Here is a 20,243-nt window from a genome sequence, read left to right on the forward strand (position 1 = left end):
GACATGCTACCCTATGGTAACATCCATAGGCATAGGATCAACTTCCACAAGTACTTTGACAACACCCAACTCCACATTGCCACCATTTATTATAACCCTTCTCTTGAGACAATTTTGTCTGGTTAAACATTCAAAAAAATTGTTTTTATTCTTTAGAGCTTGGCAGGCACTGGCTAGGCCAGAATTTTTGTTGCCCAGCCCTAAATGCCCTCTAAGGTGGAGCAGCCACCTTGAACTGCTGCAGTGCGTATGGTGAAGGTACGCTCACAATGCTGTTAGGAAGAGAGTGCCAGGATTTTGACCCAGTGACAGTGAAGGACTGGTGATATAGTTCCAAGTCAGGATAGTGTGTGGCTTGGGTGGGTGGGGGCACTTGCAGGTGGTGATGTTCCCATGCATCTACTACACTTGTCCTTCTGGGTGGTAGAGGTTGAGGGTTTGGAAGGTGCTGGCGGAAGAGCCATGGTGAGTTGCTGAGGTGCATCTTGTAGATGGTACCCATTGCTTCCACTGTGGGTCAGTGGTGGAGGGAGTGGACATTGATGGTGGACTAGGTGCAAATCAAGTGGGCTGCTTTGCCCTGGATGGTGTTGAGCTTCTTGACTGTTGGAGCTGTGCTCATCCAGGCAAGCAGCTGAAGCTGGTTGGGCCCAAGACATTATGCTGAGGAACTCCTGCAACGATATCCTCTGACTGAGATGGTTGACCTCCAACAACCACAACCATCTTTCTTGGTGTTAGGTATGATTCCAACCAGTGAAATATTTACCTCCAATTCCCATTGACTCCAATTTTGCTAGGGGTCCTTGCTATCAAGGGCAGTCACTCACCTCGGCCCTTGAGTGAACATCACTCAGAGGAAGCACTGAGGGTAGCAAGGGCACAGAATGTATGCTGGGTGGAGGACTTCAATATCCATCACCAAGAGTGACTCAATAGCACCACCACTGAATGACCATCACTTGAGAAAACACTTCAGCTGTTTTGTCCGTGTTTGGACTAAGGCTGCAATGAGGTCAGGAACTGAGTGGTCCTAATGGGACCCAAACTGAGTGTTAGTGAGTAGGTTATTGCTAAATGCTGCTTGATAGCACTGTTGATGACCCCCTTCCACCGCTTTACGAATGATCAAGAATACACTGGATGATGATTAGTCAGGTTGGGTTTGTCTTTTTTTGTGTACAGGATACACCTGGGCAGTTTCCCACATTGCTCGGTAGATACCAGTGTTGTAGCTATACTGGAACAGCTTGGCTAGGGGTGCAGCAAGTTCTGGAGCACAAGTCTTCAGTACAATTGGCGAAATATTGTCTGGGCTCAAACTTTACAGTATGCAGTGCCTCCAACCATTTCTTGATATCATGTGAAGTGAATCGAATTGGCTGAAGACTGGCATCTGTGGTGCTGGGAATCTCAGGAGGAGGCTGCGATGGATCATCCACTCAGCACTTCTGGCTGAAGACTGTTGCAAATGCTTCAGTCTTGTTTTTTGCATAGATGTGCTGGGCTCCCCCCATCATGGAGGAGGGAGATATTTCTGAAACCAGCTCCTTCGGTTAGTTGTTTAATTGTCCACCACCATTTGTGACTGGAAGTGGAAGAACTGCAGAGCTTAAATCTGACCTATTGATTGTGGGATTGCTTAACTCTATCTATCTCATGCTGCTTTTGCTGTTTGGCATGCAAATAATCCTAAATTGTAGTGTCAGCAGGTTCACACTTCATTTTTAGGTATGCCTGGTGCTGGTCTTGGCATGCGCTTCCGCACTCTTCATTGAACCAGGGTTGATCCTCCAGCTTAATGGTAATAGAAGAATAGGGGATATGCTGGGCCATCAGGTTACAGATTGTTGTTGTATTCAACTCTTTTGCTGCTGATGGCTCACAGTGCCTCATGGATGCTCAGTTTTTAGTTGCTAGATTTGTTCAAAATCTATACTATTTAGTATGGTTGTAGCGCCGTACAACACGATGGAGGGTAACCTCAATGTGAAGGTGGGACTTCACCACAAGGACAGTGCAGTGGTCACTCCTATCGATACTCTCATGGACAGATGCATCTCTAACAGGTAGATTGGCGAGGGTGAGGTCTAGTAGGCTTTCCCCTCTTTGTTCCCTTACCACATGCCACAAACCCAATCTAGTAACTGTGCCCTTTAGGATGCAACCAGCTTGGTCAATGGTGGTGCTACTGAGCCATTCTTGGTGATGGATATCGAAGTTTCCCCATCCAGTGCACATTCTGTGCCCCTGCTACCCTCAGTGCTTCCTCTGAGTGATGTTCAATATGGAGGAATACTGATTCATCAGATGAGGGGAAGGCAATAAATGGTAATCAACAGGAGGTTTCCTTGCCTATGTTTGAGCTGATACCATGAGACTTAATTGGGTCCAGAGTCGATGTTGAGAATTCTCTGGCAACTCCTTCCTGACTATACCACTGTACCGCCACCTCTTGTGGGTCTGTCCTGTTGGTGGTACAGGGCATATCCAGGGATAGTGGTGTCTGGGACATTGTTCGTGAGTATGACTACGTCAGGCTGTTGCTTGGCTAGTCTGTGAGACAGCTCTCCCAATTTTGGCACAAGCCCCCACATGTTTATGAGGACTTTACGGGGTCGACAGGGCTAGTTGTGGCACTGTCATTTCCAGTGTCTAGGTCGATGCTGGGTGATCTGTCTGGTTTCATTCCTTTTTGTAGAATTTGTAGCAGTTTGATACGTGAACGGCTTGCTAGGTGATTTGAGAAAACAGTTGAGAGTCAACCACATTGGTGGGGGTCTCGAGTCATATGTAGGCCAGCCCAGGTAAGGACAGCATCCCTAAAAGACATTAGTGAACCAGATGGGCTTTTACAACAATCAACAATGGCTTCATGGTCAGTGTTACCAAGTGTAGCTTTTCTTAAATTCCAGACTTATTAACTGAATTTAAATTCAATCAGCTGCCGTGGTGGGATTCAAACCCGTGCCCCAGAGCATTACCTGGCGCCTCCGGATCACCAATCTGGTGACATACCACTACATCACTGCCTCCCCGAAATTCCTACTTTTTAAACTCAATGGGTGAAAAAATATTGGGGGTGGGGGGGGTGGGCGGTGGTGGGGGGCATGGAATGACAGCACCCCACAGCCATTAAGTGCTGCACGTGGACTAATGAAGTTTGAGTGGGACTTCTACCCCTCATTGTGGCAGAAGTCCCACCCTCTGGAGCTGCTGGCCAATCTGATTGTCTGGCAGCTCCATCAGTGCTGGCAGTGCCATGAAAGCGTCAGTCTAGCTGCTGGGACTGCTGCTGAAGAGAGGAGCCCAAGGCCGAGGATCCTTGGAACAGGGAAGTCAGGGCCGGGATCGTGTGGGTGTGTTCGGGAGAGGGAAAGTGGGATGGGTGGGGGGAGAGGGGTGGGAATGAAAGGGGAGTTCAGTCTATGGAGGGCTACCCTGCAATCGGCAAAATGTCAGCCCCCGATGAACAACCAGCATCTTTCCCACCCTTTAAGCATTTCATGTGTAAAAAAAAAAAATCGTCATTCCTGCTCCCGCCCTGCTGCCCACACCAAATGTTTAATGATGTGGACAGCATATTATCAGGGTCAATAGGCTCAATAACAAACCTAATTGGCCATTAATTGTTCATTTAAATATGGCAAGCAGGCTGCCAATTTCTTCCATTCTAGCCTCTTATGCATTCTCTATTCCCTTTGGCTCACCATCAGTGGATATGACTTCAACCCAAACCAGGAAGTATGGGTTTTCCTAATTGATCCACAGTGTGATCTACAGTGTTAACTACAAGGCATATTTAATTTTTTCTAGGTTTCCTGCTGACAGCCTAGATCCCTGTCAAGCGGGGAAGGCTGTGGTGCAAGGCTGCAGCCAAGAGAAACAGGTAGGTTTGATGGGGGTTGGGGCTGATATAGTGCGTCAGGGGAGATAAATGTCAGAGATGACAGGAGGTGGGAGTTTATAAAATGCTTTGATTGGGCCAGGAGGGAATACTCCTGTTCCTCCTGGCCCACAAACATGCTGTAAATGAATTTGCCTTGTGCCTTATGGATACAGACTGCCTCGCTTTTTATCTGTGGGGTTTCCTGAGACTATGGAAACTGGGCTGACATGAGGCAAACATAGAAACCTTGTTAAAATAGAGGCACATAGCCTAATTAAAGGTTTCAAAGGCCCACCAACATGCCACTTCTTCCCTTCCCTTCCCCATCCTGCCTCCTTTAAAATTGAATGTGAGCGTGCGTGTTGGGTGCAGATTTGATATTTTTCACTTAACTTCCCACCTATCCTTTTTTGCAATTACAGTTGCCTCAAATTCTTTGTGAAGTGCCTTGGAACATTTTTCTACATTAATGATGCAATAAAAATGTGATTCATTAAGGCTTTCCTACCTACATATAAAGGATTTGGACAATCTACCAATAATAATTCTGTGCACAGTAATAAAAATTCTAATGCATTGCATCTTAAGTTAATCAAACACCAAACAAAAGACAAAATCAAGGTAGTTGATCCTTCAACCTGTCCCACCAAAAGAAAAGCATCTTGTGAGAATTGCAGATCAGAAATGCCAGTTGATGCATAAATACTGGAAGACAATTCATAGAGCAGAAGCTGGTTCTTATGAGTTCAACCATATTTCTAATGGCTATCAGTTTCCCTCAGGAAAACAAATTGGGAAGAGGTCTGGAAAATGTGTATTTATTGAATGTTATTTCCATGAGAAACACAGCACCTAATGCCTAACTATTTGGCCTCACACTGGAAAAGGATGATAAATGCTATGATCTCTACTGATTCTGCTAAGGGACTACTGTTTCTGTGGTGACATAATTAACTTACAGGATTATAACTTTGATATTTAAATAAGCAATGCTGAAATCCTACTTACTATCCAGTGAACATGCAAGTCATTTGTGTGTAGTTCTGTGATCCATCAGAATCAATGCAAATCAAACAGCACTATAGAACCCACAGAAATAAGCACCCACTTACAATACTGAGAACTTGCACTTACAAAAGTGTCATCATTGTCATGAGTACCACTTAGCATTAAGCATCTGGTCGTTATAATTTGGCTGCAGCTGTTGGGGACAAGACACCAACAGAGCAGTAGGTGAGCTCAGTAAGCAGTTGGCTTACTATGAAGGTGCTTGAGCAATTACTATTGATCAGTTTCCTAGTAAGAAGTTAGATCGGAGGTTAACTTTTGTTTCCCTTCTCTTTCCTGCACTAATTCCCACCCCCCTCCCCCAACATAAGAGATGAGTTGTGCACAAAACTATTGTTAGTCTATCATGGGGGATGTGACAACCAAAACTTTTAGAATCATTAACTTAGACCAATAAACACATTAGGGAATCAATGTGAAGTGCATTGAGTAATAATTGGTGTTATCTATTAGGGAAATTAGCAGAGCTTCTGGAATTTAGAAAAAAAAACTTGCATTTATATAGCATTTTTTGTAACCTCGGTCAAAGTAATTGCTTCACAGCCAATTAATTGCTTTTGATATGTAATCATTCTTGCAAATGCAGGGAAATGTATCAGCTAATTTGTGCAGTGCAAGGTTGAACACAATGCAGAACTCTGAGGACAGGCAGGACTAGGTTTAATATCTCATCTGAAAGACACTAGCTCCAACAATGCAGCACGCCCTCAGTATTACATTAAAGGGTCAGTCCAGGTTATGTTCTGTCTCAGAGATGACAATATCGCTGAGCCAAGCAGAATACCAAGAGCTGAGCTTGGCACATCAGAACCAAAACAAAAAGTTCAAAGTCAGCAACCTGACCATGATGTCAGAGGACAAAGGTCATAAATCAGCTAAGGCCTAAGTGACATATTACGCTGTCCATAGCAATAACTTGGACAAACAGTGACATCAATAGATTCGATTGTTTTCGTGGCCTTCCCTGCAACTTGTCACAAAGTCTATAGTCTTGTTGCAGAAAGAAAAGGTTCCCATTAAGTGTTGTCCTTACTTGTCATCCTGAGTTATAAAAGAACTTAACAAAGTTGGCTTTCTTCTCTTTGAAAACAGCACTGACCCAACTGACATTTTCAAGATTTTGAAAGAAAGTGATAAAATTGCTTAAGAACCTATTTACTAAAGTTCCAGTTGAAAATTAATGGTGTCTCTTCACTGGAGGAAAAAAAAAATTCAGGGAAAGCACTTTTGGGACTTTTTAAATGAGGAATACCACAGATAATGTACCAAAAAAGCAACTTGCTGACTTTTTTTTTAAAAAGCACATAAACTGGAAAATCACTGGAAATGTGTACAAGAATCTAACAATAACAAGGAAGGCGTTTTTGGATTGTGAACATTTTGCTTAAATGCTCCTTTGTTTCCAGAAATCTAGCTACCTCCAATCCAATAATACTTTTCACATTAGTGACCTTCCCTTGTAATTTATTCCAAGGATTGTGTTAAAGGATAATCTGCCTCAGTTCAATACTTGTCCTAAATTTTAGTTTGTTTTATGGTACTTGATATCTAACAGTAAATTTTGACTGGTGCAAGCTATGTTAATTTTAACACATTTTAGTACATTTTAATAGCTTTTTATAGTCTTTACAATGAAATGGTAATTTTAATTTCTCCTGAAACATTACATGCCATTTTGAAAGCATGATTAGAAAACAAAGTTACTGGTTTCTTAATAGGCATTGTTAGCAAGGATCTTTCTGTACTCGATTAACAGGTTTTTAAATTGTTAGCTGCTGACCTTTAAATGGACCAGTAGGCAGAACGATCTGTCAAGAGGTTTATAAAAACACTCATGGAGCCATCTCATTAAATAGTTTAGGTTCAGGTTTCAGGGACCTACAGAAAAGCATTCAGGATACATGATAGAACTTTGAATAGCAGGTCACGGAGCTGCATAGATAGAAATCCTGGAACTTTCACATGGTGAGCAGATTGACCGGACAGCCAGCCTGCTTGCCAGATGCTCTGGCTCCAATTGCAAAATACAATGCCAAGCAATAAGCTGCCCAGGTTGTCATCTTCAGCACAGCTGCAGTACCATTGCATTTCTTTTAGTTTTTCTGACCTCTCTCATTATCATGTTAGAAAAGCCCCAAAATATTTCAAATCATAATAAATATGAGACTGCAAATACAATTTAAAAACAAATTGCAGGATTTGTGCATAACTTTACTTATAAGCAGTGAAAGAGTAGTTCATGAGACTGAAATGGCAAATTTCAATTTTATTGTATGGTAGATGAGGTTTTCTACTTTAGTATTACCTACTTTTGTAACTAAAATCACTGATTTATGGTAGTTTAGTGAAATTACAATTTTACTTCTTGGGATTCCAAAGTTTTTCACCTTAGCACAAAATTGAGCTGATTTTAATCTGATCCAATTGAAAAGCAAGTCAAAACTCATGAGACATACTTTGAATGAACCAAGACTGATGCAAATAGGATGAATGTACTTAACTTTGGTGGTAGACCAGTGGAAACCTTGGGGGGAAAAAGTCTTTGTGGTGTTTCTCTGGACCAGTGGGAGAACCCCAAGGGAAATACACACACGTATCGTGATATATATTGTTCACTAGGCTTGGAGGCATGACTCAATAGCGTTGTTTATCAATGAAAATAAAACTATAACATTATTTTCAAAGAAGGAAGTTTATTTTGTCCCATCTGATAATTATTTTATATGTCATTATTTGCTAGGTCAGTTATATTTTTGCACTGCATAATTATGAAATATATTGTTTATCACAAAGCACGCATTACAAACTAAATATAAGAGCTACTCAACATTCAATATTATTGAAAATCTGTAACTACAAAAAAATGTTGGCTTAGATACCATCAACCAAAGATCTTTTCCACTGAATAATAGTAATTAATAGTAATTATACAAAAAGAGATTTAGTCCACGTCTAAGTCTGATAACAGCATTTCTAATTTACAAAAAATCTCTACTGCATGTTAAATTGTGTTGTTGATAGTGCAAAGCATTGATGTAGGTGTTAGCCTGGTTTTGCACAGCCGTAATATATAATTGTGTAGATATCTGTCCTTGATCAGGTTGACTTGATAGCTTTATTCTGGAAAATAAAAATGATATATAATCATCTACATTCTTCGATCGTCATCTTTAATAAAAATGTGAGTAAGTAAAAGCAGACTTTTCCAGCTGGTGGCCTCTTTTTCCTTTGAAGAAGGTTTCAAATCTTTACTCTCAAACTATAGTGGACAATTGTCTTCATAAGCAACACTAACTACCTCTTCCAAACATTCTCCCCTGCATCCTCCACCCTTGCCTCAGATTTTAGATATGTGAATCTCATGGTCAACATTTTAAAAATTGACAGCTTCTGCTTATTTGCCTCTCCAATCTGTCTTTTTTCTTGTCACTGAGAAAAGAGACTTTTTTGTCAAAACTTTTTGTCTTGCACTCGTCAGGGCAAGACAAGAAGCTTTGACAAAAAGAAGTCTCTTTTTTCAAGTTCTGTACTACCAAACAACCACTTTCTCTTATCCTTCACTCAGTCAAACTCTGTTTCCCATCCCTTACTGCTGCTTCTCATTTTTCTTAGCTCCATGCTTACTAACCTGGACATATCTCTCCATTTCTTAAGGAATTGTTTCTAAACTTTTTAAAGCTGTTGTCTAATTGCAACCCTTTTCTCCTCTATCGACACAATCTACCAACTTCTTCAACAATTGCCAGCATCCAAGTAACCCTGATGTTGACTCAATCAACTTTTCTGGTTTTTATTTCAGTTTGGGCACCGTAGAATGCACGTGGATAGAAAGCACAGGTTGAAAGAAAACAAAACACCAAGAGTGTCACCATCTACTTCTGGAATGTTTTTCTTGCATATTCCCATCTCATCTCTCTACTGCTGAAATTCTGTCATACGTCTTTAATTCCTTGATCAATTTGTCTAATATCATCCCAATTCACTGCTTCACATTGCAGATAATCCAGATTTCTGCAGCTTGAGCAGTTAATGTTTTTGCATTTGGGGAGGAATGTTTTTTCATAGCTTAGAGCTGATAGATTTATTTGAATATTTGAGTAGTTTTTACTCATGTAAGTAAAAGAATTCTTGTAAATTGCACTGCCAAGAAAGCTAAATGCCCCTGATATTGGAGCATAAGCATGCAGATTGAGCAAACGGGCTTCCCTAAAATTTAGAAAATTTGAATCAACCCATAGATTATATAAGTCTTTAGTCTAACAGCATCACTCCCAACCTCACGATGAGAAGATAAGTGATGATATGACTGAAGATGGTTGAGCCTAGGGCACTTCACTGAGGAACATCTGCAATTATGTCCTGGGCAATTCACATTCTTCAGTTGTTCTCCCAGATAGCAACAGCAATTGCTGTCGACTAACAATGGTAGTTCTGTTTTGTGGGCATCCCTAATGTTTAATTATCCCCCTAACCCTCAATAGGGAAAAATAAATTGTGCTGGTTAAAAATTATTGGTCAAGATATTTTAAATTTAGAAAAGTCATTTCCAAGATTTAAAATTATATAAAGTTTAATACATAGTTTCTGGAATCTTCAGCTTGTTCTTGGTAATATTGTCAGACTTTTCTTGAAATTTAAAATATTGAATCATTGTTCCCTTGTTCCTTACCTTGTAGTCCTAAAGCATTTATCATTTCTGTATAGGAGAATCTGTCATCATTATTTTCATCAAACTGTTTAATGTCTTTTTTGGTAGGCGCCCATTGTCCAAGATTATTCACCAGGTCCCTATATGTCAGGTAACCACGTCCAGTCCAGTCTGCATCATAGAAGAAGGACTGGAGTGCTGTTAGAAGGCAAGGGTCATTGATCAAAAATCAGTTTTTTCTTATTATGGAGCTATCAGATAAGCTCACAGTGATACTAAAGTTAAAAAGCATTAAAATAAAATAATGCATATCTGAATATACATATTTATATTTAAACAGTTAAGTTTTGCAAATATTTTCACTGCAAAACACTTGGCTTAAGAGAAAAACTGCATAGGGCTGATTCCCTGAAATTGCAGGGTATGTACATTATATAAACTTTAGAATATGTCATTAAATGCAAAAGATCAATTCTTAGTGAGAGTCATTCTGAATTAATTGAAACTATTGACCATTTTATTAATATGCTAGTAGATCTCCCGTAGCATTGCTCATGTACGTTAGAGCTTTTTAGAACCAATGTGACATTATGCATGATATATCATGAGGCTCAATCATTACTGAAGATGTGAATTTTTGATTTTTATTGAACGGTTTTCAGGGAGTTATTGCCATTGCATGAGGAACAAATTTTCAGTTACGCATTTGTATATAAGTACTTGCTATGGTTTGAGATATGGCACAACAAAAGCGTAGTGATTCCTAAAGGAGGGGTTATTTAAATCAGAATAAAATATGAATATATTTCCCACCTTTCAGATTTGTTATTGAAGAAATTGAAATGATATTTCTGACCACAGATTTATTCGTGGTGCCCTTTCTATAAGGAGTCTGGACATCTGGAAGCAAAATAATAGATTTCTGGTATTGCTGAAATGTAAATTTAAACTGCAATGGTCCGAACAATTAAATGTAAAACAAAAAAAAACATATTGGCATCTTATGTTTTAACTTATCCTAATATAAAATTAAGCATTGCAAATTACATCTTGAAGTTGGTATATGAATGTCATTAAGAAAACTATTAGATTTTTATATGTTACCTTGATTATTATCTGAAGTACTTTTACATAATCTGATCATGAAGTACTTACAAGGCATAAAAACAAAAAACTGCGGATGCTGGAAATCCAAAACAAAAACAGAATTACCTGGAAAAACTCAGCAGGTCTGGCAGCATCGGCGGAGAAGAACAAAGTTGACATTTCGAGTCCTCATGACCCTTCATCAGAACTGAGTAAAAGGTAGGAGAGGGGTGAAATATAAGCTGGTTTAAGGTGGGGGGAGAGAGGTTGGGGGCGGGGGAGGGTGGTTGTAGGGACAAGCAAGCAGTGATAGGAGCAAATAATCAAAAGATGTCACAGCCAAAAGAACAAAGAGGTGTTGAAGGTGGTGATATTATCTAAAAGAATGTGCTAATTAAGAACGGATGGCAGGACACACAAGGTACAGCTCTAGTGGTGGTGGGGTGAAATAAGACTAGCAGGGCATAAAAGGCATAGATTTAAAAATAATGGAAATAGGTGGGAAAAGAAAAATCTATATAAATTATTGGAAAAAACAAAAGGGGGGGAGGGAAGAAATGGAAAGGGGGTGGGGATGGGGGAGGGAGTTCAAGATCTAAAGTTGTCGAATTCAATATTCAGTCCAGAAGGCTGTAAAGTGCCTAGTCGGAAGATGAGGTGCTGTTCCTCCGGTTTGTGTTGAGCTTCACTGGAACGATGCAGCAAGCCAAGGACAGACATGTGGACAAGAGAGCAGGGTGGAGTGTTAAAATGGCAAGCAACAGGGAGGTTTGGGTCATTCTTGCGGACAGACCGAAGATGTTCTGCAAAGCGGTCGCCCAGTTTGCATTTGGCCTCTCCAGTGTAGAGGAGACTGCATTGCAAGCAACGAATGCAGTAGACTAAGTTGGGGGAAATGCAAGTGAAATGCTGCTTCACTTGAAAGGAGTGTTTGGGCCCTTGGACGGTGAGGAGAGAGGAAGTGAAGGGGCAGGTGTTACATCTTTTACGTATGCATGAGGAGGTGCAATAGGTGTGGGTTGAGGAGTAGGGGGTGATGGAGGAGTGGACCAGGGTGTCCCGGAGGGAACGATCCCTATGGAATGCCGCCGGGGTGGGGGGGGGAGGTGAAGGGAAAATGCGTTTGGTAGTGGCATCATGCTGGAGTTGGCGGAAATGGCGGAGGATGATCCTTTGAATGTGGAGGCTAGTGGGGTGATAAGTGAGCACAAGGGGGACCATATCATGGTTCTGGGAGGGAGAGGAAGCCTTTTATGCCCTGTTAGTCTTATTTCACCCCACCCCCACTAGAGCTGTACCTTGCATGTCCTGCCATCCATTCTTAATTAGCACATTCTTTTAGATAATATCACCACCTTGAACACCTCTTTGTTCTTTTGTCTGTGACATCTTTTGATTATCTGCTCCTATCACTGCTTGCTTGTCCCTAAAACCACCCCCCCCACCAACCTTAAACCAGCTTATATTTCACCCCTCTCCTATTCTTACTGTTAAAGGGTCATGACGCCTCGAAACGTCAACTTTGTTCTTCTCCGCCGATGCTGCCAGACCTGCTGAGTTTTTCCAGGTAATTCTGGTTTTGTTTTACTTATAAGGCAGTTTACTGGCATATTGTCAAATTCTGCAACTCTATTATAATTCAGTTTTTACCACATGCATTAACAGTATCCATGACTGGTTACCTAGTTTTCCATCATTCTCTTGACTCATTAATGATGTGACTTTGGTACTTTCCATCTGCTGTGGTGAGTATGGAGTACTTTCAGCTTGGAATTGTGGCATGGTTGCAGGGGGCTGGCTTGTGCGGTTCAATGCATCTTCTCTTTGATAAACCTCATCCTTGAGCTGGGAGATCTGCCGGTAATTACTGTCTAAATCCTACAAGAGATAAACAAGGTGCTAAAGGTTTGGAAAAACAAAGTGATTCAGTAATGGACTCAAGCTTTGGCGGCAATCATCAGTTTGTATTCATTCACATAGCAGCACGAGGAATTTAAACAATTTTCAGCTTAAGAAGCCTGATAGTAATGTAGCATCAGTGCTCTGGAGAAATCCTACATAGGTGCCAGCACCTTTACCACAGCCTTTACCAGTTACCCTGCTCCCTACTTTAGTACATTTGTTCCTGCAATACGCATAAGCGAGATAAGTTTATGTGTGGGCTCTCCCAGTCACCCACTAGAACTTCAACAGAAAGGCAGAAGGAACCCCTCAGAAATTCACCCCCCAATAGGCTTAAACATGAGCGAATACTGGGATGCATTATGCTTATTACAAGGTTAATACCAAGTAGCAGTCTCACTAGGGATTGTGTTGTGGAATATTATTAGCTCCACGGGAACACATTCATGGATAAGTTTATGGAAGGCAATCGATTTCCCAAAATTATAGTGATGTTTAGCTTTGCTTGATCGAATTCATTCATTCCTATATTACCGCAGTGAATATACTTCAAAATGTACTTAAGTTGCTGTAAAACGCTATGGGATTTTACAGTAACAACATGGATACGAAATTGGCTGGCGGAAGGTTTGTAGTGGAGTTCTCCAGGGGTAGTGTTGGGACCTTGCTCGTCTTGATATATATTAATGACCTAGGCCTTGGTGTATAGGGCACAATTTGTAAGTTTGCAGATGATACAAAATTTGGAGGCATTGTGAACTGTGAGGTTAGTGTAAAACTTCAAAAGGACATTGTTAAGTTGGTGAAATGGACGGACAGGTGGCAGGTGAAGTTCAATGTGGAGAAATGTGAAATTATTCATTTTGCTGGGAAGAACATGGAGACACAATATAAAATAAAGGGTACAATTCTAATGGGGGTGCAGGAGCAGAGGGACCTGGATGTATACATGCATAAGTTATTTAAGTTGGCAGGGCAGGTTGAGAGAGCAGAAAACAAAGCATACAGTATCCTAGGCTTTATTAATAGGTGCATAGGCCGAGGTTTTCAGCACCCAATCATGATAGGCGTGTTTGGTGGCAAGATCAGCGAATCTCCCGAGAAGGCCCTAGGTGCGTTTCCAGGTGACATGAATCCAGGAAGTGATTGTTCCCTCCCCCCATCAATGGCGGGTTGCGTTTCCCGCCAAATGTTGAGAACTTAAGTTGATTGCATTTGCATCTCATTATTGTGGCCACAAACCGGAATCATCACCCCACATCAAATTTAAAGCCCACGTTGGCATGATTTTATGACGTTGTGATTTACAACTGCCTTTAAAAGCTGTGCATCTGGTGACCTCAACTTCAAGGGGAACTCAGGGGTCAGTGCACACAACTTGGGATCAGAGCAGCGCTTGTGGTGATCCCAATGCAGTGAAGTGGATCCATGAATTCAGTGGGGCGGGTCACAGGCAAGTCTCCACAGTGGCTTCTTTGTGGCAGGCTTGTGGTGCTGGGACATGGGTGACAGTGCAAGGGGGGATTGGGGAAAAGGGAACCTCAGGGCAAGGGTGACAGTGCAAGGAGGGGTCATGGCAGCACAGACTGAAGTTTCAACACAAACACATGCCAGAGTGGGGGGGGAAGAAAATGGCTGGGCAAATGTCAAAGCATGTCAAAGGTTAGCACTCTTCTGCAGCTGAGAGCATTTAGCCTGAGCTCAATTGACATGCTTGGAGTCAGGCTAGTCAAGCAAATGTGCCCACTCAAGCAGCAATAATTCCTCTCGGCGCGAATTATTTAGCCTCCACTGTTAACCCCTCATGCACACACATCAAACTCGAATGAGTGCTATGGTGCTGCAGAACCATTGCGCTCCTAATCCCTTGCATTATGTTTAAATTGACACTGAAAAGTCAATCTCATGGTCCAAGCAAACTGCGAAGCCTTGGAGTCCAGGTTAGGGCAATGCCTGCATGTGAGATAAGAGTTCAGGATGCAGTCGAAGGGCCAAAGTTGCTGCCACTCAGTCATGTGGTGTGGAGCAGCATTGTGTGGGGGCATGACATGCCATCAGGGGAACTAAACACAGGGCATCCATGCAGTAGCCTCGACTCTCCGGCATGTGTTAAGGGGCTTGAGAGGCAGCCACAGGCGATGACTTCACCAACAGTGATCCTGAGGAGACAACTGATGACCCTTGCATCTCTCTCTGTGATTCTGCCATAAGGAGCCATCAGAAACATGGAGCCTGGTGACTTTGCTCTCTGCCTCATTGCTTATAGACAGGTGAGAAGAAGGAAAAGAATGTGATGGAGGTGCATGGCTCACCAAAAGGAGGAGCAGAACCCTGAAGACCAAGGGGTGGCATGGCCTCCTCCATACACGGATGAGCCCCACAGAGCTGTTGTTCGTAGGTACATCACTAGACTCAGGGTCTACAGAGAGCACATGTGCTACCTGCAGATGAGTGAGAACCAGTTTCGCTGACGCCTGCGCATGTGAAGGGAACTAGTCAAGCACATATGTCATCGTCTGCAAGATTAGGCACCATGGGGACTTGGAGGGCATCCACTGCCATTGGCAGTTAAAGTTACCGCCATGCTCAATTTCTACAGCAGTGGCTCCTTCCAGGGCTCCACTGGTGACCTTTATGGGATCTCGCAAGCCTCTACCCACAAGTGTATTCAGGTCACAGTCAACCTTTGTCAATTTTGACAGGGATCAGGCCAGCCAGGAAGCAAGAGCTCTGGGATTTGCTCAGATTTCCGGATTCCCACAGGTGCAGGATATCATCGACTGCACCCATTTGGCTCTCAAATCTCCCTGGCAATAAGGAGTCCAGTATGTGAACCGTAAAGGCTTCCACTCTTTCAATATTTAGCTGGTCTGAGACCATAACAAACAGATCATGCAGCTGCGTGCAAGATATCCCCAGAAGCTCCCATGACTGCTACATCCTCAGCAGGTCTCAGGTCCCTGACATCTTCCAGGGACCACACAGGTTGCAGGGTTGGCTCCTCAGGGACAAGGGCTGCCCACAAAGGATGTAGCTGATGGCATCCATGCAGCAATCTCTGACTCTTGGTGGGAGAAGGTACGACAAGGCTCATGCTGCAATTGGGAGTTTGGTTCAACACATCATTGGCATCCTGAAAATGAGGTTCCAGTGCCTGGACAGATCTGGGGGAGCACTCCAGTACACTCACAAAGGGTGGCATGCATCATAGTGGCTTGCTTCGCGCTACACAACCTGGTGATGCAAAGGGAGGACAATGTGGTTGATGAGCATATGCAAAAGCAGCACATCTCCTCTGTTGAAGAGGATGAGGGTGATGAGGTCCTGGAAGGTGAGGGTGCAGGCGATGAGGCCATTGCAGTGGCCAGATGTGGCAGGCATAGTCATGAGGCCCTCACTGCCATAAGATTCTAGGAGGATGATAACTAGATAAAATGAGGACACTCTTGAGATCTTCACAATGCATCTGGGGACATCTGACAGCTGTCTGGCTGAGAGCAGCACACATACTCTTTGTGAAGAGGCTCAGATCATCGAGATGCTGCTGAGAAACAGCGGGCACATTGACTTTAAGACAACTTGGTCCTTTAGCAGGCTTCATCGCCTGTTCCCTTCAGCACCATACCTTCACCTGTAGGAATGGTGTTGAGATGGGGGGGCAGCCATCTGAGGGCACACAGAGAACATCACGGAACCGAGTGACACTTGGGTACGAGATCCTTGTAGCAAACACAAGCCACATGGAGGTGCACGCATCATTAATCTGGAGAGTGACTTTGAAGCTGGACAATCACTGTGCTCTAAAGGTTATACACTGTACAGTGGAGAGGCCCTGGACCACGACACTAGCATTCATTTTGTGCAGAAAACAAGGATTCACATCTGATTGACATAAACACTGCTCATCACAACATAGACAAGGCAACATTGTTGGGAGTTTATTTACAATGGCAAACATTAAATACAAGTGATTAACACCCGTGTTCAGGCTGTGCAACTACACCTTCTTGACAGGCTTGGCCTAAATAGCCAAGTGGTTATGGTACTGGGTTTGTAACCCCAAGATCAAGAGTTCAAATCTCACAATGGCAAACTATGAAACAATGTAACTTCATCTGAAACAGATGGAAACGGGTTTGTACTCGAAAGAGTTACACCTTCTTGAACCTGGAGAGGGCGCACGCGGTGTCTGCCGGTACACTTGAGGCTTTCCGTGCCCAGTGGGCACCACGGGGACTGGGGTGCTTTATCGACCCCTTTAAGCACATTTTAATTTAAAGTTTGTAAGTTTCCTTTAAACTTTGTTCTTGGTTTTACAGCTGACCTGAATTAGGGGCTGTGCCTGATTTATCCCAATTTTGTTAATTTGGTTCAATTGGTTTTAACTCGAAAGAGTTACACCTTCTTGACCTTCCTAACCCTGCCACTACATCTTGTTGCTCCACAGACATCCACAGCAGATGTGGAGTCATCCTGTTGACTGCTATACCCTGTCTGTGATTACCTTGACGGGCGTCCTCTGGAGAGCCGAGACCTGGGAGGCCTGTTGTGTGCCAAGGCACCCTCCTAGGCCTGAAGAGCTAGAGCTGCTAGGGTCACAAGAAGAGGGGATTTGGATGGGCCAGACACTCCTTGACAGGAAGGTGCAACTGGAGTGAGCTCAAGATGCCCCCCAAACCACTTCTTGCATTGACACTGATGGATGCCTGCAAGTGCCTCAGCAATGGAGTGCAGCTCCTGCAGCAATTCAGGACCGATGTCCTGGACCAAGGTCTCATTGGCAGCACCATCCTACCAGAGTTGACCTTGGTGCAGGCGCTATCACCTCAAGCTGAAGGTGGATGGGCTCCTCCATCGTGCTTTGCAATCTGAGGAGTGCAGCGGACATCCATTCCTGATATTTCCGGGCTTGCCTTTGGAGCTCCAGCAACTGAGGTATGACAGAGTCCAGAGGCTCCTCACTTGACTCAGACTCAGCAGATTTCTGGCCTCCAGCAGTCCTCTGAGTGCCAACAACCTGGGAAGTCCCTGCTGCAGCCTGCTCTGGATCAGATATTGCGATGTGCTCATCAAATTGTAATTTTGAGGCTATGCTAAAGCTAGGTCCCATGAGGTGTATGTCTCTGTGCTGGTAGAGGGTGTGGGTGAGCGCTGTGACAGGTCTTCAGTTTTGGTGTCTGTAGATTCCTCTTCCATGGTGTCCTCAGGGCTGGAGTTGAGGACTTGGCTCATGGACCACCTCGGCTGCTTCCCAGAGGTGCCTGAGAAAGCAAGGAGAGATAATTAGTGCATGGCCGGGGACTGCAGAACAGGGGAACTCACTCACAGCATAGTTGTCTGATGGATGTTACACTACTGGATTCTCATTTGGTTGACCAGCACCAACCTCACCATCAGGACAGGAATGATCCAGACTGTCGTCAGCCAGCTGGATGATTCTATTTTCAAAGCCCATGAGGATCTTGATGTTGGACATTCCTCTACCAGTCTGCGACTTCTCCCTATTGTTGTGTGCCAGCTTGTCCTGCATGAAGACAGATAGAGAAAGTGTAAACAGGATGCCTGCCAGACCAGGTGAGAAAGTTGCCTGGCATTTGTGGGTGGTGAGTGGTGCTATGGAAGGGATGAGGACACGATCTGCAAGGCAGATTAAGGTGTGTGTGAGAGTGTGAATGGCAATGTCCCTTGAGCTGGCAGTGAATGAGATCCCTGTGGATGTGTGGTGGGTTTGTGAGTATGAGAGTTGAGTAACAGGAAGAGTGACTTACCCTGGTGGAACAGAAGAGATCATTCATCCTCTTTCGGCACTGGGTGGTTGTCCTCTCTTGGAGAGCTTTGGCGCTGCCCACTGCTGCCACTGCCTCCCATGCTGGATTTGTCACCTTGGATGTGGTTCTTCGCTCAGAGTGGAGGTAGAGGACATTGAGGTGGGCCTCCACAGTGTCCTGTGGGCGCTCAAAGGAGGCATCACTAAGTTTGAGGACCGCATGTTTCCTCTCTTCAACAGCCATCAGTTCCCAGCAGCTTTGTTATGTTCCTTCTATCGGGTTGCTTTGTTCAGCCAACATGGTTGTATGCCTATCTACTGATGAGTGAGTTGATAATCAAGACAATGTAGATGAAGAAACCATTGTAAAATGAAGCACATGCTATTTATTCATGTAAATAACAGAGCACTAACGTGTGCTTCTCATACCAAAACCCGTTCTAAGACTGCTGATTAACAATATAGCCTCCCTTACACAGCAATTGGGTAATGCAATCATGTGGCCAATCTGCTTACCTTCTCTTAAAGGTGTATTGTACCTCAGATTACCACATCCCTCCCCCTCTACTCAAAGGCACAAATTACAATATTTATAATATATCGACTATTTACATAAATAAACTATTTACAAATTCAGTCTCTCTGGAGACTTCTTCAAATGTGTCGAACGTCGTAGTTCTACCACTTCGGATGGTTAATCCCGGGCCTCCCTCTCAGGAGTTATCTGTCTACTAGGCTCTCCAGTAGGAAACTGTAGGTTTGTTTCTTCGACTCTCCAAGGCTCAACGGATCCTACAGGTACTTCCAAACCAAGGGGAGTTTCTTCCACATATAGTGTAGAGTGAAACGGGAATGCTTAGTGCATCCTTTCTTGTAGGTCTGTTTCCCTTTTCCTGAGGTGATCAACATGCCTCCTAATTATCCGACCTTCAACTGATATGTGGTAGGAAAGAGGTCCTGTCATTGCACTAACTTTACCTGATAGCCATTTGGGACCATCTCCAAAGTTCCATGCAAAAGCTGTGTCTCCAACAGTGAAGTTTCTTTCATGACTGTGGTAATTGTGTCCATTTTTCTGGGCCTCCTTACTGCTCTCTACCCTCCCCGCTAAATTCAGCCTTATAACATGTCCCGAAACGTCTCTTCATCAATAACTCAGCAAGGGCAATGCCAGTGGCTGTGTGTGGCTTGGTCCTATAGTTGAGTAGGAAACGTGATAATCTAGTTGTAATAGAGTCTCCACCCAATTTTTTCATTCCAGACTTAAAGGTCTGGACTGGCCTCTTGGCCAACCCATTGGATGCAGGGTCGGGTATGGCAAGGTTTTAACATGTGGCTCAAAGATTGGTATGGGAGAATTGGATTACGATTCATGGGGCACTAGCACTAGTACTGGGGAAGGAGAGCTGTAACATTGGGACCAGCTTCATTTGAACCATGCTGGGACCAGTGTCCTGGCAAATCATATAACTAGGACTGTAGATAGGACTTTTAATAATTAGTTGTCGGGGGGTGTGGTTCAGTTGAAGGGAAGTTTAAAAAAGCAAACAGAAACAAAAAAGCAAAGGTGCAGGGTAGTGAAGAGGTGAACAATAATCTAAAGTGTGACAAGAAGGGGCAGAAAATACAAGCAGAAGAGTGCAGCGGAAATTACAAGCCGAATGAGTAATAATGGTAAAAAGTCGAAGCTTAAGGCTCCTTATCCGAACGCAAGCAGCATTTGTAACAAGGTAGATGAGTTGAAGGCACAAATAGAAATAGATGGATATGACTTGATAGCTATTACAGGGGTGTGGTTGCAGGGTGACCAAGACTGGGAACTCAATATTCAAGGGTATTTGAAGTTCCGTAAAAAAAATAGGCAAAAAGGCAAAGGAGGTGGA

General features: G+C 43.3%; 1 protein-coding gene across 3 annotated transcripts in view; it reads right to left on the reverse strand.

Annotated features, from left to right (window-relative positions):
* Window positions 1–7,633: 7,633 nt before the first annotated feature.
* The window catches only part of LOC121281865, an 86,831-nt gene continuing 74,221 nt past the window's right edge, over window positions 7,634–20,243 (reverse strand). For 2 of the 3 annotated variants that reach the window (XM_041194969.1, XM_041194951.1), the window contains 4 exons: window positions 12,374–12,569; window positions 10,419–10,505; window positions 9,627–9,803; window positions 7,634–8,077 (listed from right to left, as the gene is read on the reverse strand). In XM_041194969.1, coding sequence (XP_041050903.1) covers window positions 8,073–8,077; window positions 9,627–9,803; window positions 10,419–10,505; window positions 12,374–12,569 — 465 coding nt within the window. In that variant the 3' untranslated portion in view covers window positions 7,634–8,072. The remainder of the gene's footprint in view (window positions 8,078–9,626; window positions 9,804–10,418; window positions 10,506–12,373; window positions 12,570–20,243) is intronic. The other variant, XM_041194959.1, reaches the window with a different exon arrangement.

This window comes from Carcharodon carcharias, chromosome 1 (assembly GCF_017639515.1).
Source record: "Carcharodon carcharias isolate sCarCar2 chromosome 1, sCarCar2.pri, whole genome shotgun sequence".
NCBI lineage: Eukaryota > Metazoa > Chordata > Chondrichthyes > Lamniformes > Lamnidae > Carcharodon > Carcharodon carcharias.